The following is a 23,963-nucleotide window of genomic DNA, read 5'->3' as shown; positions in this document are numbered from 1 at the left end:
AGGGTTCTCCAGCATTGGCACAGGCTGCCCAGTGAAGTGGTGGAGTCGCCATCCCTGGAGGTATTTAAAAGCCGTTTGGATGAGGTGCTTAGGGACATGGTGCAGTGGTGGGCTTGGTAGCATTAGGTTTACAGTTGGACTCAATGATCTTAAAGGTCTTTTCCAAACTATACGATTCTGTGATTCTGTGATTCTGTGAATGGCAATAGCAATCTTTACACTAGGCAGGCTTGGGAGCATTTCATACAACCAAGAGGAGTGATTCCAAAATGCAAAAAAACCTCCAAAGGATGTTCAATGTATGATTGCCCATCAAAAACCTCCTTCAGCCTCCAGCCCAGCCCTGGCGACTGTTCCCGGGGTGAATCAGGAACAAGCTGCAACGCTGTGAACACTCCAGACGTGTGAACACTCAACGCTGTGAACGCTCCAGGCAGCGAGAGCCCACTACCAGCCACCCTCCTCCTCCAGCCCCATCCCCGGGGCCAGTCTGCTCGTGGGAGCCCAGGGACAGAAAGGAGCAGTTATTTATCATGTCCGTGAGGTCCAGCAGTTCCCATACACACACCAGTGACAGAGCTGGATGTATACTGGAAATCACGGCCCTCCTCCGCCTTCAAAGTGAATTATAAGCACCTCCTGGCTACAAGCATCTGACATTTCTGGTGTGAGCATCACCTTGTCTAAGCATTGCAATCCTTGGAAATTCAAAGCATTGCCAAAAATAGAAACACAGGCTGTAACCCCGAGCAGTCATTCTTGTAAACAAGGAAGAGACAGGAGAGCTGAGGGCCCATCCTAGAGACCTGCAAAAACTCCCAAGGCTGGGGTGAGGCCAGCATCAGATGAGGGCCTGAAAGCTGAATAAGAATTTTGCATCTTCAGCTCATGATTTGGTGATAACTATGACAGATTTACAGAACCAAAGTAGCTCCAAGGTTCCACCTCCCCAGATAAAACGGGTGTAATTAAGGTGACAGCATCGCTCCTGTGCGGTGTCAGGCACCAGATGAGCTCACTAAGGCATGAACCCTCTCAGGGTCAGAACAGAGCTCTGCTTTAAGGTACCAATCAATTTTACTACTGACTTTAATGGCATAAACCAGCTGTAATGGAATTTGTGGCGGCACTAAAGAGAAAAATAGAGGCCAACTAACAAAAGGAAATGATGTGCTAGAAGTTTTAGGTGCTTGAGAAAAAGAAACGATATAATCAGTGTAAGTGCTGGAAATCAGAAGCAACAATGCAAAGGATGATAACGCTTGGCATATGCTCACCAGGCTGCTGCAAGGTACTGCTCCAAGATTCATCTCCGCAATTACCTTCCACTGGCTCCTGGTTATTATTTAACACAAAGCAAGGGAGCATCCTCCTTGTGTCGCACTGGGAACCTGCCTTTCGATAACGGCAAATCTGGGGACTATACTGGCAGTGCCCTGTGACGATCAGAGGGGTTTCTGGCATACTGGAGCAAAATGTGGTGATATTTTGCCCCCCTGCTATGTTGTTGAATAAATGAAATCCCAGGGGAGGGTGTCGCTTACAATGCTGATAGGGTGGCAGGGGCTGGCCTGATTTATCTCTCAATTAGTTTACAAATTGTGGACAATTGGTAAGCGCTGGCATTTCCCTGCATACAGATTCCACTAAGCACAAAATCAATGTGGCTGGATGAAGTGCCCTGTTTAGGCAAAACTGGAGATGTGAGAAACCCCATCTGTGGCTTTTAAGGTTACGAATCAAAAGGCTGCTAATTAAAGAACAGAAAGAAATGACCCACTCAACCAATGGAAGCCCACCAACCCAAAGAGCAGCTCTCCATCAAGCAGATAGAGAAAGCCACACTGACCCAGCATCCTTGGAAGGAAAAAAAAATCCCTGAATGTTTGGATGCAGAATTACCCTTCCACCCCAAAGGGCATCATGGGGAAAAGATTAAATCTATAGACCCAGAAACTAACTCAGATATGTTTAGGTTTCGCAGGCAGTTGATTAAGTTTCTAGCAGGACCTCGGTACCTGAGCTGCCGAAGGACGGACTCTGGTGCTTGCTCTCCTGGTGCGTGTTTCTGTGTCCACGCAAAGAGGCCTATCGGTGCCTACACGTGTACACACGTATGTATAGAAACATCTTCCAAACCAGCAAGAAGCAGCATCCTAGATTTACCCCCGTTAACTAAGCACCAAAATAACAATGTCCCTTCATTACAAACAGGGGAAAATTCTGAGTGCCGACCCCAACCCCTCGACAATTCCTCATGCACAGAAAGTCCTGCTGGGATCAGAACAATGCACTTTGCAAGGAGTAACCTGGCCTAGCAATTCAGAGAAGGTTATCACAATTTTGAAGGTGCAAAGCTGAAACCAAATGCTGTGGGAACCCTGGCTTTAGGTTCCCACCTAAACCCTGTTTATTCTGTAGGCCTGTGCGAGCTCTAGATCTTGAAAACTGGGCTCATTGACTGGGCTACCAACAAATTGTGCAATGCCATGGGGAAAGCAACAGAAAAAGATGGCAAATTGGGGACCGTCTTCTGGTGTTGAACCCCCTCCATTTGACACATGCATTCGTAGAGCACGGCTGTTCGGTGGGGGACGCGTGCCGCCCGCCCCCCCTCGGCAGGACACTCACCACAAACACGTACTGCTGCGCAGACCTGGCCGTGAACTCCGGCTTGCACTCTCCGATGCACAGGAGCACTGGGCCGGAGCTGATCCCTGGAAGCGCCTGCCCCATTTCACAGACGATCCTGGAAGCAGAAATGCCGCAGTGAGGCTTTGGCAGGAGATGCCACCAGCGCCCTGTGCAGCTCCACGCAGGGCTGACTTTCTTTTTTTCTTCCCCGCCCCCCCCCTTTAACTTTGATATCTGCCTCTTATGAAGAAGTTAATTACTGAGTCTATTTTTACCCCATGTAGTAATTTAAAGAAAAAAAATCAAAATTAGACATAATTATTACAAGCTGTAAACTCCAGAGCAAAGCAGAGCACTAATGGCAATATATTAGCCAGTAGCAAAGCGAGTGCGAAGTCCTTAGAGTAACAGATGAGTTCATTAAGGGAACAGCTCACACTGCAGTCTCCCAGTTAATCAAAAATGGAGAAACCTGCGCCGGGATGATAGAGACAGACGTGGAGAGCAGCCGTGGCAGGGGAGACAGGGCTGGCTAACACCGAACATACTGATCCCGGTAAAAGGAGTTCGTGGCACTGAAAGACACCGATCCTGTGCTCCTCGTGTGGCCCAGCTCAGCCCCAGGGGCACATCCCAAGGCAGGGAAAGCGGTAAGGAGAGGGGGAGCTGCTGGGGTTAACCACAGCGGGCCAGGCTGGAAGATGAGGAAACCCTCATTAAGCACCCTGTGGGTGTGTAATCCAAAAATCCCAGGGCACCGGGAATGCATAACGCCTCCTGGAGTGGAGACCAAGCAACTGCCTGTCACGCCAGCTGGTCTGAGAGAGGTTTTCAAAGGGACATCAGCTGGCAGGGCTCTCTAGCTGTACCTCAAGGGGATGGATGCCGCTTGCTCCCACGGCAACGCTGGAAAGACAAATTCAAGAGCATCCTGCCAGGCACTGGAAGCCTCAGGAGAGGAGTAACCTGCCTCGGGACGGGGGTGCAGTAACGCGGGGATGGGACACGCGTTGGTGTCTGGCCCTGAGAGCCAGACCAGAGGAAGAGCCAGAGCATCCTCTCCCCGCTGAGGCTGACGGTGCGTTTGCAGAGCGGCAGGGGAAACGCTCGCTCTTCTGCCGGTCCCATGCAAATGCATGAAAGGCTCCAATTCGTGCAGCATTAAATTCACTACAAATAAAATTAAAAGACTAAAGGAAAAAAGAACCTGCAGACGGCAGGCACAGGTGATGCCGGGAGGCCTAACGAAATACATTCACGCTAGTAAAGAGCTCTAATGCGAAAGTCCTTATTGCTGCACATCAAAACGGGTTGCCTAGAGAGACGCTGCCTTTGGAGAACAGAAACCGAAGCTTCTCAGCTGTGTGCCTCAATCTGCCACGTGCTCCTCTCTCTGCCTTTCAACCAGACATGGCCCAGGCACCTCTCCTCTGCCTGCTACTTCATTACTTCTCCTCCTGCGAGCCGGCAGCGGGGCGAGGAGGCAGGGCTTCTGCGCTGCCCAGCCAGGGCAGAGGGCTGGCATTTGCCAAGCCATAATCTCTGCTCCTGCCAGCCCACAGGCAAACAAGCAAGGTGAAGTGATTCCTGACACCCCACGGGCAGGAGAGGAGAGCGGAGGTTTTCTCCCACGAGAACCAAGGATACACCAAGTGCTGGAGACAGCGGGAAACACCAAATACTCAGCTATTTGCCAGTAAAGCAGCAGCTGCCGTGCCGTACTGGGCACGAGGGGGCACAGGACGGGGCACAAGCGACCTGGTACACCCGATCCCGATTCCTGATAAATGCCAAATTCCCAGCAGGTACCTTGTTACAAAATGATGCATTCGGCAGAGCTGTAGGGTGCTGATTGCTGGGCTAAGTGGCCCTTTCACCAACATTAACCTAATTGCTGGCTGATAGATTGTGTGGCTGGAGCATATGGTGAGTCATTACAGTCTTGGAATTCAGTCTGCCCACAGAACCCTTAAGAGGGTCCTTTTATCTGTATTCATCTTTAAAAGGCAGCTCTCATGCTAACGCTTGCTGTTATCTGCCCAGGGTAAATGTTTTAATGATGTTAACAAACTTTGAAAGCTCAAGAGCCGTAATTAGAGTCATGATTATAAAATCAGGGTTTCATACCATCAAAGGAGGATAATTTTATAATCTTCCATCCTTCATTTGAAAAATAAAATAAAACAAAATACTGCTCAGCAGAACAGCCCAAACCGCTAGCAGTGACAGCACTATCGGCACAGCGCTTGGAGCCATTCCTGCAATAACGCCAACGATGCTTTGCACGTTGCGATCACTTCATCCAGTGATCGGAAAATACTTCCTAACTGATATACTGCACACATCCTCGCTGTTTGGAAGAGGAGATTAATGTCATTTCTGTCTTACAGATGGGGAAACAAAGACAAGGAGTGAGCAAAAACCAAACCATCGCCACCATGTGCTAGTGACAGCTCCTTTCACTACGCTGGGGATCAGACTGGGACCCACCAAATGCATTTCACCACCAGAGGACAACTGCTTTCAGCTGCTGCCGAAGCTGGGGCAGACCCGGGCTGCTGGGACCACTCACGTGCCCTGGGGTCCCCCACGCTCGCCGCGAGCGGCCACGGCCCTACCACACACGACGGGGTCCTGGTCCCCAGCAGGTGAGATGAGACAACCCAAGGGGAGACACCACATACTGCTCCTCTCCTGCGCTGCACGAATGACCCCCAACACACCCTCAGCACTTGGCTACACCAGAACAACCCCCCCCAAAGAGCAACAGGAGCACATGTCACTTTGGGAGGTTTATTCGCCCATCCTCTGTTACATGCCTATTTTCTAATTTTCGATTGACGTTTTTCTTAGTGAAATAAATGAATTGACTCCAGTGGAGGCCCATTCGGATTAAGCGGCTGTCACCGCCTCAGCCGCCTAACAAATGGCTGCGTGCAGCCAGCAGCGCCGGCTGAATTTCAAGTGCGATGGGGAGCGGAGGGGGCAGAGAGGCTCAGCGTCAACAGCAAGGTGCTCATCAGAAAAGTTGCTTAGCAAAGCAGGAACCGCAGTGTGGAAGGAAACAAAACACTTAATGAAAGCTTAAAGGGCTGCTTAACCCCCCCCACCCCCGAGAGAGCATCCAAGCACCTCATCCCCTTCTGGCGAAGGAATGGCATGCCCCGGTCCAGGCACCAGCCACCTCCAGACCCCTTCCTGCAGGTCTGCAGGGCTGGAAAGGGTGGAGAGATGATGCCTGGGCTTTGGATGAGTTATTGGCCTCCTGTGTGTCTGCTGGAGGTCAGGGAAGAGGCTTTGTGCAGGCTGGCCAGCCCTGGGGACCCGCGGTGGGGACGGGCGAGGTCCTGGAGGCCACTCACTGTTCTGCGATGACGTACTGCTCGGGCAGGGGCGTGCACTGCACCCCAGCAACCTGCACCCCGTGGGCGATCTCGGAGAAATCCAGGCCCAGGTTGACGCCACGGATGGTTACCCTCGTCCCTCCTTCTGGGGGGCCTGACACTGTCAGGATCTAGAGGGAAACAAGACACAGGAAAGGTGAGCTGGTGTCCCCACCGTGCTTCTTCAACCCCACGTCTGGCTTGGAAGCAAACTTGTGCTTTGCAGGCTGCAGCCGAGTGCTGCAACCTCCACCTGCTCCCGCTGCCAAACCCAGGCCAGCACCACCTTCTCACGACCCCTCTGGATGTCCTGGAGAAGCCAAAACCCAGGCCAGTCCAACACAGATGGATTTCAGCCCAAGGATGCTGAAATCTGTCTGTGCTGAGCTCTAAGAGAGGACATCAAGGTCCCTGAGCTGGCCGAGAGGTGTGGGCAATGCCTCCCCCAGAAACCCTTGCGAAAGGTAAGACTGGCTCCTTTTTTACACACGCAGAAGATGGTAAGTCACCTTCCAGAAGTTGCCTGCTGCTTTGGAGAACTTTGTTAACTTCTGCTTTGGCTGTTCTCTGAACGTTAATGTCACATTTTATTAGTAAGTTGGCACCTCAAATGACTTACAAATGTTAAATGGTGAGGTGTGTGCTTTAAAGCTGCCTGTTTATAGCCTGCCTCAGCCATAATCATCTCTGCTTCTATAGACTTTCATTAAGGACAATATCCTCTTCAATTAGGAGTATAAATTACAATAATGTATAGTCACAAAATTTGGACCTAAGACTCTCAAACAGTTGTCCTGAATCTGCCACCGGTCTGTTGTTGCGCTTGGGTGAGTTACTAATCTTCTCCATGCTACAGCTGTTATTAATAAATAAACATAATCCATAATAATGCAATTTAATTAATTTAATGGATAAATCTTGTTTACGCTTGTTTGTTCCACCCTTGTCTTTGGCAAAAGATTTGAGCTCTTCAAACCCTTTTCCTTACCGTTTCTGGATGGATGGCTGCTCTTCTTTCACCTTCTTAAGAGCTCACTGTTCCCTGGACATGAGTGGGTTAGGAAGGCAGCCAAAAACCAGCCCCATCACGAGAGCACGTCCCGGCAACCTGCTGCACCGCGGGCTGAGCGCGCCCCAAAGCGGCACTTGTCCCCCCCTGCTCTTTCCAGTGCCACGGGGCACGTCTCCCCCGACCTCGGCGGGATTCCCCTTCCCACCCAATGCAAACTGCTAATGCCAGCAGGACACCCCTGTTCCCCATCACCTCTGCGGCTCCAAGTGCCCCCCTGCATCTTCCTGCATTTCAAATCTCAGCTGAAGCCCTTTTCCTCCTCCCTTGCTCATGGCTCGTAATTTCTTGCTCTCCACCTCTGCTCCCGTTTAAGGTGCTGCTATTGAATTTGGCCCCACGTGCTGGGGTTCAGCCTGCTCCACGCACCCAGCAGAGCCCATGAGCTGCACCGTGCATCAAGCCACCACCTCCTTCCTCTGCGTATGCTGTAGTTTCCACCTCCCTCTCCCCTCGACCGCACCACTGAGGTTTCTAATTTATTCACCATACACTGTCTGTTGTGCTGCTGTTTTCTGTAACTCATACTGCGTAGCACGTCTTTTATCATTTAGCTCCGTGAAGCACTATATGCCCATAAAAGACACTACAAAATCAAGTTGTATTGCATTACACTGAGTCCTGAAGGCCTGCAGTGGTAATATTTACATCGCTAGCTGGGAATCACCTGAACTCAGCAGTTCACATACTTGACAGTTACAACCGTCCTTTGCAGCTCTAGACTATGTTAAAATGTGTTTGCTGGGGCACTTACGCTGCCGGGCTCGTTGCCTCATCACTGTTCAAAAGAAGTCACAGTTTGCCATTTCCCGACCTTACCGCAACCAGCGGAGCCAGCCGGCCTCACTGAACAAAGCAGACCCGCTTCTGTATTTTGAAAATGTCCTGACCTGGAAAATCCCCAACATGGAGCTCCACTCGACCTAGATTTTAGTGGCCGCTAATTGAACAGTTTTGAAGTAACTGTGCCATAAAGCAGCCCCAGGGTTAGAACAGATGCATTCAATTAATTACAGCTGGAGAGATTCAGTCAAAATCGCAGAAAGAAGATACGTCTTAAAGGTCCCGTGACACTGGGTGCCGGCCATCCCTCCGAGCAGCACCCGGCCAGGCGCATCCCCGGGTCACCTCGTCGTGCTGCAGATGCGCGGCCGAGGCACCTCCAGCAAAGCCAGCCCCGGGCAGCTCTGACAGCGTGGTCTGCCTTAACCCAGGGCTGCGGCCGTGCTGGGGAGCTGCTCGGTCTGCAAGGGCGGCTGCAATGGCAGTCCGGGTTTCTGGTCTGAGACAGATAGGATTAGGAGGAAATATTCCCCATTTTCAAGAAACATACTTTAGTAGAGTGGCTTTTCACTCATGTCTGTGGAGCATCAAAAGAGCCTGCAAAGGGCAGCTAAGGAAAAACAAGGCCATCACCAGGAATTTTACATTTACTGTTTAAGGGTCTGCACCTCTGCTGGAAGTTTTTTAGGTTGGTTGCAACTGAAGCAGTTTGAAAGTCACGGAGATCTAGAGTGGGGTGTGGGAGGCAGGGCCTTTGGTGCTGCTGATCCCTCAAATTTTTCAGAGCAGGTCACCTCTCCTCCCTGCATCAGCCTTGCCTTGCATGAAACAAATAAGCAATCCACCGCCTCTAATAAAGCATGTTCCTGCTCAGTGAAAGGATTAATGCAAGTGCGAGGCACTGTATCATTCACAGAAAGGATTCAAGTACAGAGATGAAGTGGGTGGTGGTAGGAGCTCAGTTACACTCTGCCCTCACAGCATGTAGGGATGCAGATGCATCGCTGCATTTCTGCTGTTGCTGCTTCTCACTTGAAACCAAGATGGGGATCCCAGGGATCTCCGAGGTTGGGATCCAAGGGATCCCAGGGATCCAGGAGCCCCAACACACTGCCAGCACGCTCCCCTCCCCAGCCTGCAGAAGACACTGCTATAACGACGCGGGATTAATGTTCTCAGCCTCACGTCTTGCCGGTTGCATGGTTCAGTGTTTCTGACATAAAGCAGTATTTAGCCTCAAGAAGAAGTCTGTGCACAAGACAGGGAGACCTAGGACTGGCTGTGAGTCGGATGGGGCTTTCCTCCTGGAGCTGGAGGCAAGGCACGAGCCTAAGACTGTTCCACACAATAACCACTTGGCATCTGCTAGGGTGCAGAGAGCGCGCCTGGCTTGCAGAATAAATGGCATAACCCCTGCCCCCTCCCAAAATGTCATCCACCTTCACTCTCTTTGTCTTTTTTCATCCTGCTCTAAGCTAGCTGGATCCCAGATGATGAGCCCAGCAGGGAACCAGCACATAAGCATTGTCATCCCGGCATGATCCCTCCTTGTCTCTGCCTTAGCTGATAGCACATTCAGAACCTAATTGTTATCTCAGCAGAGCAACTCCATTATTCAGCCTGACACTGCACCCCCTTCAGCTGTTTGTTGCACTGATGTTATATTAATGAGGCCTGCAAATAAATGAATAGGAGATCAGAGTGCCGCTTGTTCGCAAGAAAACTGATTTTTATTTATTTATTGCTAAGACCACAGACCGTGTGGAAGTTTTATGCTGCTAAAGGGACACTGTCGGTGACAGCTGGGCCTCTTGCTCAGAAGAAGGGCTGCGTATATCCTGCTGCTCATTTACTTTTATGACTATTAAAACACAATATCTTCTTACTAGTTATGCATTCCCCGAAGACACTGGCGCCTGGGAGCAAGGCCCTTGACCTCCAGCTTGACAGAAAGAGTGAAACTGGCCAGATGAAGCAAAAGGAGTGGAAAACAGCCCGTATTAAAGGCTCTTCTAGTCTGAGTGATCCAGGCTGCAATGCAAGCCCCTGTATGAGACCAAACGCTGCTCCCCAGTCGAGCCTGTCAATGCCGGTGCTTGCAGGAAGGAGAGCGTGTCACCGGTGCCTGCTTTGAACCTGCCAGGAGCAGGTCGGTCCCAGCAGGGCCAGGTGGGCTCTTCCCAGCTTTCAGTGCACAGCTCTGTAGCACTGGACATTGCAAAATGGTACCCAAAATACTGAAAAAACTCAGATGTCAGTAAAAAGGACCCAACAGCAATGAAGGCTGTAAAGGCCTCATGGTCTCCAGGACAATCGCATATACTTTTCTGGAGGGGAAAGGAGATGAGAGAAGTTAACCTGTGCTGCTGAAAGGTTTGGGTTTAGGAATATCGACCCTGCAGGGTTCCTACTGGGGCTTTGCCGTTTTCTATAGACCTGACCGCCCAAGAACTTCGCAAAATTCTGTAAGAGTTTTTAGCCCTATACAGCACCCTTCCCATCAGTGGATCTCAAAGCACATGAAAAAGGCCACTAGTTCCCTCTGCTTTCCCCCTTCTTTTTCTACAACAGTGAAAACTGCAAACTTGACTTTCATGGGAAAAAAAAAACCAAACCAAAAGCTGTGAATTCCTAAGGAGAAGGGTGGGAAGTGGAGTTCAAGGAAAACCACCAAACACTGCAAGATAAAATCACAACAGCTCACAGCACTGCCCGAGTCAGCTGAGGCCGTGGGACAATACAGCCCCCTGAAACCTGTATTTTCTATCGCTGACGCTCACTGTGGAATAAGCCAATCTGCCAATGAACACACAGACATTTCCTACTCAATTTTCTCATCTCCAAATCCACTCAGGGCAATCTCCTGAGACTCAAAACATCCCCTGGCGAGGCACCCTGTGCTTCCCGCTTTGAAGGCTGAGACACAGACCTGGTTATGGAGGCAAGAAATCTGTAACAGCAAAGCTCTGCTCTTTTCTCCTTGGACAGAGACCAGAAGTATTGCTTTCAAGTTGGACAGTGATAAAACGCTCGGTGGCAGTGCCATGCCCGCAGCCAGCCGCGAGAGCCAGCCTGGCAGGGCTTAGATGCAAGTCACTCGGTGGCTGGAGCAGACTGTTTTTCCCCTCTCTGCTTAGCTCAAGGAGGGGTAAATAAATCAATCTAAGACTTCTTCCATGTTACAACTGTCTGAACAGTTTATGGTGAAGAAAGTCTCAGGCAAAGGCTATTTTGCTTCTTGCATCTTGTAGCATAACCTTGTGCAAGCAGAACAGCCCTCAGATAAGAAAACTTTGGTTTCTGACTACTGGCAGGACAAGGTGAATATCTAAGCAAGTCTTTAAGGCTCATTTTCTCTCTCTGTAAAGACAGCTATGACTTGCCAAACAAATAAACCAACCAAACAAGGAAAGGACAGACTCTCAACGTTTCTTAACGCTTTCACGTCTCTGCACAGTCAGCTCCACCACCACCTCTGCTCCTCCGCAGCCCCACCAGCTCCACTCTGCAGTTTACAAAACCCTGCACAAGAGAAATACCCGCCCATCAAAGGTATAATGCGGCTGGGCAGAAGGTCTAAGAAAGAAATACCAAAAGCCTGGTAACGTCCTTGCGGGATGGATGGGCCCTCCTCAGCAACGTCCTCCTCCAGTCAGCCCCAGCCCTGATACCGCACCACCAGCCTCTGCGGTTTCCTCCCCTCCTCCATAGAAAGGAGGCTGGTGCCTTCCTCCCAGGGGCTCTGAGCATGAGCCAGTTTAGCTAAGCTGGTGCACAAACTAATCTGCGTTAAGAGGAAACTTCCACATGTACTGGGGTCCTTGTTCAGCTGGCAGAAGTTTGTGTGCGGAGAAGCCCTGCTCCTGCCCTGCCAGGCGTTTCTGCAGCCATGAGCACCAGAGCAACAGGCTACTTTGAGCCAAAGCTGTTTTACAGCCTTGCCCTCCGCCTTCTGCAGTACGGACACACGCTTAGGGCAAGGGAGGCTTTTTTGGGGAGTTAATTAAGTGAGAAACCAAAATCTTCTTTCATTCCCACCTGATATGAGTGTCACTCCTAATAGTAACGTTAACAGACCAAGTGCAGTTTTACCGGTAAAAATGCTCCTGGGAGACATTTTGCATCCCTCAGTGGTCTGAACAGAAACATCAGAAGCATCAATTATAGACTAATTAGCTCCCTAGTTTAATTAGCATTCCTGCAACAGTCCATAGCGGTCACCCCAACGCTGGTTGCATCCCGGCGAGTGACAGCTGCACGCCGGGGCAGCGGGCTGCACACCCTGGCCACGTGCCGGCAGATCCGCACGTTAATTTCACAGAAAGTAGCGGAGTATTTTATTCCCTGTTCTTCAGCGCCGGATGGCCGACGGTGGGTTTTCAGACGAGAGGGAGACAGACACAAATCCACTTTGGAAGGAGAAGGGGCTGGAGATGCGCGCTCTTACCTCGGTGATGCGAGGGTTGGAGCACTTGACGTTCCTGCTGGACCAGTCGAGCCAGGGCTGGGCGGAGGGCGAGCTGCAGTGCGGCCGCAGCGTGCACTTGGCCTCGCCGCTGCACCAGCCGCACTCGAACTTGGGGTCGGCTTTCAGGCAGAGCCCGCAGCTCTCGCGCTGCGCTGCGCACTTGTAGAGGTGCACTGCGGGAAGAGGGGACGGGCACTCAGGACCAAGTCAAGAACTGAAATATTCATATGGACTACAGCTGCTCTGGGACCTATAGCAAAGGCACGCGCTGAGTTTTGACTTAGCGAGCTGCAGAGTGGACTCGCACAGGTGGTTTCCAAAGCCAAGGCCGTATCAGTGGTGCTTAGTGAGCACCACTATCAGCGGAGCAGAGTGACGTGCTCTCACCCAAAGCAGGATCCACTGGGACCACAACGTCTCTGGCTGCAGCCGCAGTGACGGCACCTAACGCTGCTCTGCCCCAGCTGCCGCTTCCCAGCCCCCATCACGGCCCTCCTTCCCGTGACTTGAAAGCCAACTCAAACAGACGTTACCTTTGAGATCCTCTGGGTTGTCAATAACAAAGTTCCCATTCCAAACCACAGCAAAGTCCACTGCTAAGTTGCTTATGTCCATCCCATCGTAGAGATACTGAAGGAGAAGATCGAGAATGAAATGCTTGGGAGGATCTATCAGAGACACTAACAGGAAAAAAGTATTTTTTTTAAAGACACCATGATTATTCTCTGCTTAAAAGCATGTGCTGATGTCTGAACCACCACCACGTCTACACTTCACCTCCAGGGTCCTCCTTTGACTCCCTCCTCCTCACCAGGAAGAGATAATTAAATCAGATCTAGTCCTTGTGAGAGGTAATAGATTAATTATTCCACTCACAGTGGTTGCTCTTGTCACTCAGTCTCTAGCTTATCAATACAGCCCCTCCAGTTAATCAGACTGGAAGGACTGCTGCCTTCAGGCTATCTTCTTATACAGTCACCATGCACCCTAGTGTGACTGGAGCTTAAAAATCACTCTGCACAGCTTTGGCTGATGAAATAGGCGACAGCTGAGAAAAAATAGATGGTGCAGAGAGGACCTTCCCCAGTTTCTGCTTCAGCCTAGTCTAGGATAGCACTGGCTTGAATTATGCACCTTCTCATGGATGTCCCGGGGGCTGTGGCAGAGTGAATCTGGACACTTTAGGTGAATTCCCAGTGTATTCTGAAATTCCCATTATCACAATTAGCACCAATGAGCTCTGATTCTGATGCTCTCTTTAAGTCAATCAAGAGCTGCTAAAAAGACTTAAAAAGGTGAGCAAACACTGCCATCCTCTTTGGGATGAGGGAATGATGATTAAACCAAAGCAGACTGCTTTGACTGTCCCCATGCAATAGTTGTACAGTTTTAACTTACATTTGGTTGTACTGATTCACCTTGTCTGGGTTTTACTAAGCTGGTGTGAAACTAGATCTCCTGTACAAGTGACAGAGCTGTGAGTACAGAATTGCCTTTACATTCTCTACCTACCACTTCCTATTAGCCTAACAGGAATAAAAGTGCTTCTGGAATGTTTATAAATTGCTTTGGATAGGAAAAGTACTATGTAGTATTAATACATTTATTATCCACCAAGCTGCAAGGCCCAAAGACAGCCAGTGATATATAAATATCCAGTGAAATTTTTAAAAATTCAAAACTTCATTAACAATTGAAGACCATCTGCACTGAATATTGAAGTAGACCCTGTTCTGCTGTCTAAACCAAACTGAATGTGCCCTGTTTGCCCGTGGATCTCTTCGAACACCCGGCGAGGAGGGGAAGGACCACGCTCTTCCCTGCCCGTCCTCCAGCTGAAGCGTGCCACGCGAGACCCAAAGGTGGGCTGCGGCTCGGAGGGTGGCTTTTGGGAAGCCTGTGTTTGCCATACGCATTTCGGCGTCCACGAGTACCTGCCATGGTGACTTTGGGCGTTCTGGGGTAAAATCCTGCCAGGTCCATTGGCAGGGCTAAGCCCCGTCCTACGGAGGAGAGCCATCCTCCCCTGCCTGCTTCTCTGGCAGCAGCGTTCAGATAATTTCCCTCTCTGCTGCACTGTGCCCTCTCCCCTGGCAGTTTTCCTTTCCCCCTCCTTCCCTGCACCACGCTGCTTTTCAGCATGACTGTATTCATCCAGCTACCGTGACCTGGAATTCGACAGCTCCCCGATAAGGGGTCTGTGATTCGCCTTATCTCCCCCGTGTGAATTAGCCTGCCTTAACACCTTCCTCGCACTCCCTCCTCCTCCTCCCCTTCCCCTCGCTGACCCCCTGCAGTCAGACAGGGAACCGCCAGATAAAGGATCTTCTCTGGGCCGCTATAATGAAACACCTCGCGTGCCCACGGCAGGTTCCCATCCGGAGTTCGGGATTAGTTCAGCTCTGGGATCTTTCACTCTCCCTGTGGCGGAGCCCACCCCCTTCGCAGCTATTCGGAGCTGACTCCCACTTTGGGCACCTTTTTGCCACGGTCCCCTCCCGGTCCCTCACCGAGCTGTTCTGGCACTGGACGCTGGAGCTGTTGAAGCGCAGGGCGGGCACGCGGTGGATCACGCCCTGGATGCTGAGGACACACTCATACCCGCGCTGGCCGGACTGGGGCTGGGGCAGGTTTCTCGCCTTCAGCGTGATGGGTTTCACCTCTCCCACCGGGATCAGGATCTCCTCTGTGGGGAAGAGCTGGGGACAGTCCTGGGAGGCAATAAAAGAGAGGGGGAGGTTACAGCGGCGATGGTGCATCCGCAGGTCTGGCCAGGTCTCCAGCAGCAGGGCTGACGTCCCAGGACATCCTCAGCACGCAGGATCAGCCGCTTCTCAGTCCACCCACACAGCTGCAGGTTAAGCGCCGAAATAAAGAAACCCCCGTTACCGTCCCCCTGCTCTGGGACTGGCGCTGATTTTCTCACCGCGGTGGCAGAAGAAGGAACACCGCTATTTGGGGAATAAACTGAAGGCATCCTCCCCGCTCTGAGCTTGCTCTGGGTTTTATCTGCGGAGACACAAGCTCTCGCCTGCCCTCCCGCAGCAGCAGCACCACGTTATCAGCTGCTCCAGCTCCGCCTGAGCCCTGCTGCTCCAGGAGGGCGATGGGCTGCTCCCAGCCACACGCTGCGCTCCCTGGGCCTCCTCCTAATCCCATTTCGCTCCTTACACCCCTCGGCCGTGCGCTGCTTCGGAGCGAGACTGATCGGCATGGGATGTGCTTTCCTCTCGCTACCAGGTACTGTTCCGCTCTGCTTTATCCGAGTAAAATTATGGCAGTGTGCCATTAATTTCTGAGGCGATGTTAATTTCTGCTCTATCTGCTCTCACCCCTTACCATGCTCCGACACCTCTGGCCTTTCCGAAACGCCCAGCCAGCTCGCTGCAATGCTCCCGCGCTGCTGCTCGCCCAGCTTCTCCCTTAGCTGGGGGCTGCCCGGGGGGATGCATGCCTCCGCCGGCCGGGTGGGCAAGGCATCGAGACCTGAACTGCCCTTTCGATCTCTAAAGCAACGCTCTTCCCTGCTCTGTGCTTCTGGGAAGTGGAGGATGTCCAAGGACGGGAGGATTTGGCTGCAGTCAGTATCCAGAAGAGTAGGGATGGGGTTTTCACAGATGGGATTAAGCACCCTAATCCTGATCCCCCTGGGCCTTCTGAAATTCTGTCTAGTCTGCAAAACTGGCCTTTTCTCTTAGGAACTGTAGCAAAGGGTTTGGCACATGCAATAAACTCAGAGCCTCCTCCAGCAAACAGCATTTGTAAAGGTCTTACGGCTTTCAAAAAAGCGGCCGTCCGTGGGTCCGAGGAGCTAATGCTGAGGAGGGATCTCTCACAGAGGAGGGAGGACTGAAACAAAATCTAATTAATTTGTGTACAACTGTACCTCGGCATGTATCAGTGAGGTGGATGCTGGGCCGTGACCGGGCGTGCCGTACGTCCCCTCATGCACAGGGAAAGCAGCAAAATTATCACCAAGCGATGGCACCTGCAGATCTCCTGCCACTGGCCGTTCCCTGGAGAGACCATCAGACGAGGAGGAAGGCCAGCCCAGAGGATGCCAAATAAGCTCTGATGCCCCTGGGATCCGAGACATCGGTTCTTTGCCTTCTTCACAGCACCCTTTGGGCTTCAAAACCTTAAGCCTCCAATCCTTCTGGACACAGTCCCTTCAGGCACCCGAAGCCTTTATACATTAGCCTGGAAACAGCAAGCCCAGCCTGCCAGCCTGCACAGGGACCCTGCCAGCCCCCCAGGCAGGAGGAAGGTGATGGCCTGCACAGGGACCCTGCCAGCCCCCCAGGCAGGAGGAAGGTGATGTCCCAGCTGAGCTGAGCGATTCAAACAAATGGGCAGGGGCTCCTGCTGCAGATCAAAGCCTTTCTGCACCTCCGGGATGCAATCGGGAGCTGCTCCAGGAAGGCATTTTTCTGAGTCCAATGCAAATTCAGAAGTATGTTACAGCTAGAGCCTTACGGCACAATCCATCACCCTGCCAGGCCAGAGCAAAGGCATCTGGGGAGACGACCAGAAAAAGCGAGGGACGCTGAGCTCCAGGAGTGGGGAGAGGCTGCTCAGCGGGAGTCCGGAGGAGGGGGGGGGGCTGAGACAAAACAGCACAAAGAGATTTCACTTCAGGCCTTTCCTGATTAGGAACTGAAGCCTCTTGCATGAAAGAGGAGATTAAACAGGTCCTGCTCCTGCAACCCCAGGCACGAGGCTGGCTGACAGCCGCCAGCAGAGCTGCAAATGAACCCTCCTGCAGTACAAAGCCAGCGTGATGGGAGCTGTACCAGCCGCTGCGGGAATGAAATGGCCTCCTCCCCGAACCCCAAAGCCTTCCACAACTGACCTAAGGGCATTAAATAAAGGTGACATTAAATAAAGAACGGTACTTCATCCCTGATGGTCGTTTTGCAAAGGAGTTATTAAGGCTCAGGAGTTGTCAGCTAGAGGCAGTGAAAAATAGGTAAGTATAGTTCCTCAGTCCCTGAAAACAGCCTGATTTTTGAGTGTACAAAATACCATGAAAGCGGAAGCAGTCTATTAAATTTTCCATTGAAAACCATGTGAAAATATTTCAAACATCTGTGTGATTGCAATAAAGGAGCAAAGAAAAGAGCAAAATGCTGCTGCCTCCAAACCGACAATATTCTGAAAACCAAGCACAGCGATTAAAACGTTAAGTACAGAGAAGTGTGATTTGTTTCCACTTCTGCCACTTTCTGGCCAAAATAACGCCACTGTAAATTAATAGCAAGTTTTAATATTGCAGTAGCTCAAGAGTTTGTTATGCAAAATGCTGTATGCAAAAGAAAAGGAAACTCTCCCTGCGAACATCATTCTAGAGATGAGCACATCTCCAGTTCCCCACGAGCACAAACTACATGTCTAAATGATACTCCGAGAAGAAGTGCAAAAAGGACCTATCAGTGCCTGGTAATTGTATGACATTCCTCCCATAAGATCTCAACATCCTAAACGTTATCTCTTCATAACACACTGGGAGATACAGTTTTTCCTCAATTTATATACCGGGAACTGCAACACGCAGAGACAAAGGCTCTGACCGTCAGAAGTATTTACATTCTGTTTAGCTCTAATTTGCTTTGATCTAATGGAACTAGGTACCTAAGCACCTGTACGTATCTGACATTAAATGATTAATCCTAAGCTAAAGTAGAAGTTTTAGAAAAAAATGGGCTGACGTCTCCCTTCCCTCTGCCAAATCCCAGACTGGCATCCCAAGCCCTTTGCCACCCTGCCTAGCAATTAAAGTAAATCATCCGGATGGCAAGGGAACAAGAGCCATCCTCGCCAGGCTCCCGCTAGGACTGTGGATCCGGGGAGAAAATCCCCGTCTCTCACTAATGACCATTAAGCCCGCCAAGGCGTGCTCTCTCTCCAGCTCACAGCCAGCCTGATGGGATGTGGCTTCGCTACTGGCTCAGGCAAGTTGTAAATGAGAAACAGATGCTACCCCAGTTTGGAGAAGCCAGTAGCTTAAACTGCTGCCTCATAAACCTTTTTAGTGGCACTTTTCCTTATATATTTTTTATTTTATTTCTAACAGGGACTTTCACGGATTAACAGCCAAGAGTGATTTTAAACTCCAAGAGCCAGAAAGCAGGCTGTGCTGGGAAGGACAGAAAAGCCCTTTTCTGCAGCGGAGCAGGTTTATGGAAGGAAGGAAATGCCACCATGAAGCTCAGCTCTGAGGTTCCCGCAGACCCTGGTATCATGGATCCAACCCCCAGCTCAGCCCTTACACTACCACCAGCAAACTCCTCAGATTCATGGTGTTTTCCATCCAACTGCCAGCTCCTCCGAGATGACTTTGCACGCATGTTCCTTCCTCCTTGTTATGCACTGCACACCTGTACCATCTTCTGCTCGAGATCTGGCTGCATTTAAGGTTCTGCATTTAACCTCAAAGTCATATTGAGGACCAATGGGAGACAAATGGCTCCATCCAGAGAGGTCCCCAGCCATGGGGAAAGCCCGTGGCTGGGAGGAAAGGCATCCTGGAGTCGTAGAATCTTTTATCACATTATGATTGAAAACAAAAAATCCCCAACCACATCACCGGTGGGAGAACCTCAGTGCACAGTCCTGAAAATAATGAATATGTTATGGACCATTATCCTTCCTGGCCACTGCCTTTCGTGAGACGACTGTTAAAGAAATGCTTCTTCCTTCAGAGACATGGGAGACAGTTTCAAATCTGCTCTGCAGTACTGAAAATGCTGGTAGCAAAAATTGTTCTGCCGTCGTTAGAGATGAGTAGGACATAATAGGTTTTCTTCCTTTGGTTTCAGTGGGAGAAAAATGTCACATTGGGATTCTGGTGAAAAAAAGGCATGCAGCCTGTGAGTTGCACGCCACTCGGGGAAACACCGAGAAAGGCAGCCCCTCTGCGTTGGCTGACAGCTACAGTGATCGCACTAATAAGGGGATATACATTTTGGGATGGAGCGATATGTAGGAAGATGCCACACTACTGAAAGCCCGGGGCACTCGTGGGGAGCCACGTTACTGCTGGCAGTTGCTGCTGAATTTATCAGATGAGCGAGTGAAGCCACAAAAGCTGCAGGAGCTTGCGGAGGGCGCGGGGCTTGCTCAGACGCCGCACGCATTGCAGAAGCGCTGCTGGAGCTCCCTCTTCCCTGTTTGTGCCATTTCCCATCCAGGCTCATTGTTCAGCTTCCAGGTCTATTTTTTTTTCATTTGTTTTTTAAATTGCTGCTGCAGTGATGTACGCGCACGTCCCTGCACACCCGGACCTTCCCATGGAGCGTCTGTGAGCGGGTCCGGGTCTCAGGAGGGTGCTGCCGCAGTAGCACCTCGGTCCCACGCTGCGCACAGAGAGCTGAAGGGGGGTGATGCCATATGAAAGCTCGCCCGGCAGGTTGGTTTGTCCGTTCACCACCTCTCCGACGTGCCACCTGACCTAAAAGCCAGTGCTAACAAATCATTTTGTTAGAGGCATGTTGTCAGCTTTAGCAATGCCTCTGTCAATGTTTATTCACTTTATAGGAATTTCGGGACGAGCTGGGAAGCGGTTGGCAGCACCGGTCCTGCTGCTGGGATCGGAGCTGGGTGGCTGAGGCAAAGGTCCCCTCGTGGTGGTAAATAACGAGACCATCCCTGGTTTGTGGGGCTCGGGTCTGGGTGCTCGATTCTGCACTTCCCCGTGCTAGTGCCAGGAAGAGCTGAGCATCCAGAAAATACAGACTAAAAAGGAGAACTGCAGCCAGTGGAATATACCATTTGTTCCATAATCAGTTTACTTTGTTTTTTTAATTCATGAGAAGTAAATCCTGCAGTGAGTTAGAAAGGCCATTATTGCCTCCTCTCCCTAAACAAACACACGCTGAATCCTCTCATTATCCTTCTTGACTTCTGTACACCAGAATAAACACAAATCAGAAGATCCGATGGAGAAAGACAAGACTCCGACACACGAGTGGCACAGACTCTCGGGGAATATTCTGCGTATGAAGTATCATCGCACACAATTTACAAAGACATTTTATGCTTCTCCAATGCTTTTTAGCCTCAAAGACTCCAAGGTCTATAAATACCTTAAAGACCCATGCTATGCATCTGTGTCCGGAGTAGAACAGAGCACCCATGGTTATTATTTGTGTTTAACAGAGTAGTTTCAGTAGGTCAAATCTTCTTGCTCTTATTTGGAAAAAATTGCCTAGAAATGGCAGGCATTTATTTTGACTATGGGATTTAGCTCAAATGCAAGAACATATAACGCTTTCATACTTTTCATCTTAAAAAACCCCCTCCACAAATGTTAACTTGCTACATGCATTTTAAAGTTATAAATATAAACGAATCTGGCACATGAATGTAAACCCCTGGCTCACAGTTGTGTTCCCAATGATATAAATTTCAGTCTCCATCACTCATGGAAACACATTATTCTTCACTTATGCTACTGGAAAGGAGAGCAGACCTTGCTCCTTAGAAACGAAACATGAAAAGAAAGGCAACCGAAGCGAGGCTTTTCTCACTGGTAAATTCCTACCCAATGCCCTTTGGTCCTGAGCTCTGCGCCGTACGCGCGTGCTGTAACCCGGGTCTTCGCCTTGCATTTGTGAAGTACTGTGATATTTACAGCCATGCAAAACGCGGAAGGCTGGAGAGCCTATTTCTCTCCCATAAACAACCCTCTGTGTACCAGGGGTGAGGACAGGAGCAATTCCCTCGAAGACGGCCAGGTTACAGGTGGGAACATCTCCCTCCGGCTCCCTGCAGCGCTCCCACCCCCTGCAGCCCTGCAGAGCATTTCCCTGCCTGGCTCCTTCCCCCTCCAAGCACCAGACCCTGTCGGTTATGCACACCATAAATCTACTGATGAAAAAAGTGCTGCCCAATAAGCTCAAACCAATCTTCTCAAATTGAGATGAGTTAATCTTGCTGCAACTGGGCTTTTTGTTACTATCGGTACTTTTTCAGACAAACACATCTCTGCAGAAGTTAGATGTGATCCAGCAAAGTCATTTGCTGACTTTGGTGGACTCAGATGTAGCTCTGAGTTATCTCCTGCACATCACAGTTCCCATTCAGGTACCCAACGGTGGGGATTGTAAGGACAGGTATGAGGAAGGCTTGATTTTGTTTTATTTCCTTCAAGGCACGTCAAGCAGCACTCAGCATCCGAGGGCACAGCCAGCTGCAAAGGTGTTGCTCTAAAAGCAATGAGAATTTAAAGGAGTCAGACCAGAGCCGAAATCTGGCTCTGCACTAAACTCCCAGAATCTGAAACGCTCCGTCCCCGATTCAGCATCTCAAATGTGGAAATGGCATTATCTGCACACAGTGGACATCAAAGAGGGACGGGATCCCACATTCTGGGAAACTAATAGGATTTATTTTGGTTCTAGCTCTCCACTGGGATGGGTTGTAAGGATATATTTATGTATCTATCTACATTCCTCTTCATCTGCATGTTTTATACATTTAGAGAGAGACATCTTATAGCCTCATACACACAGAAACCCAACCACCTCAGACACATTAAAATGATATCATAGGCCTGATCTGAAGCTTTTTAAAGTGAGACAATCAGCGCTACACACCCACGAGGCCTCTTCTTGGAGAAACCCTGCTTTTGTGGGTGCAAGCCAGCCCCAGACCTTTGCCTTCCCATTGCTTTTTGGATAGCAATGTCTAAGCAGGCACCTTCTGCGGACAAACGAAGCCTCAGGCTAAGAAAAGGCTGAGAAAATAGAGTTGCTTATCTAATTATTAACTCCCAGAGAACTGGCCACCTGGAAACAGAGGCCTCAAAAGAGCTGGGTTTACCCCATGTCAGAAACTTCCCACCAGATGGAGGATATCAAGAACAGCCAGCGCTGTCCTGGAAGACATCTCTGCTTTAAAGGCTGTGAAGGGTTCTGTATTTATCTACCCGTGACTCCAAACCAAACACGCTTTGCACATTTTCACTCTTGCAAATACAACAGCAAAACAGATGATGCAAACCAGAGATCTGAAGCTCAAGGGGCATCATTTCTCTTACCGACGGCTTCACGGGCCACTCGCTACCCCCTGACAAAGCTCCAGCCCGTCTTTGGAGGCTGTCCTCTGCATCGCCCGCGCCTACCGCTGAGCTCTGCCCTTCCATGTTAGTAAACAATTCCTGTTGACAGGGCAGGCGGAGAGACAGAAAAAGCTTGTTCTCTCAGCTGTATTTTCATGGAAAGCAGGGCAAAAAGGCAGCATTTAGCTTGGTCAATACAGCCAGAAGATTGCAAGGAGCAAGTGTACAGCTCATGAAGAAGAGCTTTCTTTCCCCCTCACCTTGTAAAGTGGCTGAGGCTTTGAGCTCTTTTCCCTTCTCAAGACAGACAACTCCTAGGAGCATCAAAGGGAGCTCGTTACGCATTGAATCCCACTGGGACGCAAATTCTGATGGGCCAGGAGTAAAAGGGAATATTCACGATATTTTCTCTTGAATTAAATATAAAAGCATGAGAAAATTTCCAACCCCGTGTGAACACGTGTACAAATTTTACATGAGAAGAGGCACATGGGACTGAAAGTAGGGCAGCACACACCGGCGCTGCTCCCTCCGTGGCGGAGGCACGGCCACGGTGATCACCGCAGCACCGCTCCGGCTCCAAACACAACCGACTCTCTGCTAGGAAGGGAGCGATCTTGGTAAGCACAAACATTTTGCTAATACGTCAGGCCATGACACAATGAGAACATTGTGATCTGAATTGGTTTAGGAGAGGAAACACTTTATGAGGCATTTATTTCATGTCTTGTGTTAGCCGGAGTGAAATGCCCATAATAAAGGCATTAGCACTGCATTGTGTACGCAAGTGGCAATTCATTTGCCTTAAATAAGCAAACAAATTAGGTTTTGGTGGCTGGTTTTGCCTGTGTGTTCAGAGGTCTGGAGAAGTCACGATGAACAGTGGAGCATCTGTATCGTTATCATCAGCCCTTATCAAAAGTTATCACCAGGAAAGCGTTAGATATCACAGAACATCCCCTGGTAAGAAACAACCTCTACAGGATGAAGACGACAGAGGAAGTTCTTTGGAGACGTGACAGTCCTGTGATCCCAGCAGGAACTGGCAGAGATACCAACTCCTCCACTCGCTCCCTCCGTGTGATCTCAGGCAAGTCCTGTGCATTCCCAGGAGAAAAACGGAGATAATGGGATTGTCCTACTTTACCAGAGACTTGTCAAACACTTCTGAGATCATGGGCTTGAAGACCTATAAAACTGAGAACTACAACTGTAAAGCCTGGGAAGACAGCGATGCTTTGTGTGTGAAGAACAACCCCCACATCACTCGAGAGAAGGAAAAGCAAAGGTTTTTGCTTTCTCTTGTTTTGTTGAAAGGAAGTTTCTTGACTTTGAACTGGACTGAGAAAGCTTTTGGTTTGTCCCCAGGGTGGATGCTTCTCCTCGGGCATCCGTTCCCTTTGCCGCACGGGGCAGCTCTTCCAGGCTGCTGCGTCAGCCCCTCTTCTCGTCCCCTGCTCCCAGTTACGCTGTCCGTCCCTCGGCTCTTGCAGGGTCCGGCTGAGGTAGGCACACATGCAGTTCATTACCATTTCTTGCCTTGTGTCTATGTGCCTCCTGGCAGCA

General features: G+C 50.3%; 1 protein-coding gene across 1 annotated transcript in view; it reads right to left on the bottom strand.

The window, feature by feature from the left end:
* Positions 1 to 23,963, bottom strand: part of PLXNA2 (plexin A2) — a 177,748-nt gene that overhangs the window by 34,856 nt on the left and 118,929 nt on the right. Inside the window, exons 10-14 of the mRNA XM_072844595.1 lie at positions 14,848 to 15,048; positions 12,871 to 12,967; positions 12,317 to 12,510; positions 5,997 to 6,148; positions 2,632 to 2,749 (exon numbers count right to left, since the gene is read on the bottom strand). Coding sequence (XP_072700696.1) covers positions 2,632 to 2,749; positions 5,997 to 6,148; positions 12,317 to 12,510; positions 12,871 to 12,967; positions 14,848 to 15,048 — 762 coding nt within the window. The remainder of the gene's footprint in view (positions 1 to 2,631; positions 2,750 to 5,996; positions 6,149 to 12,316; positions 12,511 to 12,870; positions 12,968 to 14,847; positions 15,049 to 23,963) is intronic.

The sequence above is a fragment of the Ciconia boyciana genome, chromosome 23 (assembly GCF_034638445.1).
Source record: "Ciconia boyciana chromosome 23, ASM3463844v1, whole genome shotgun sequence".
NCBI lineage: Eukaryota > Metazoa > Chordata > Aves > Ciconiiformes > Ciconiidae > Ciconia > Ciconia boyciana.
The sequence above is the reverse complement of the archived record's forward strand: the minus strand, read 5'-3'. Positions and strand labels throughout refer to the sequence as shown.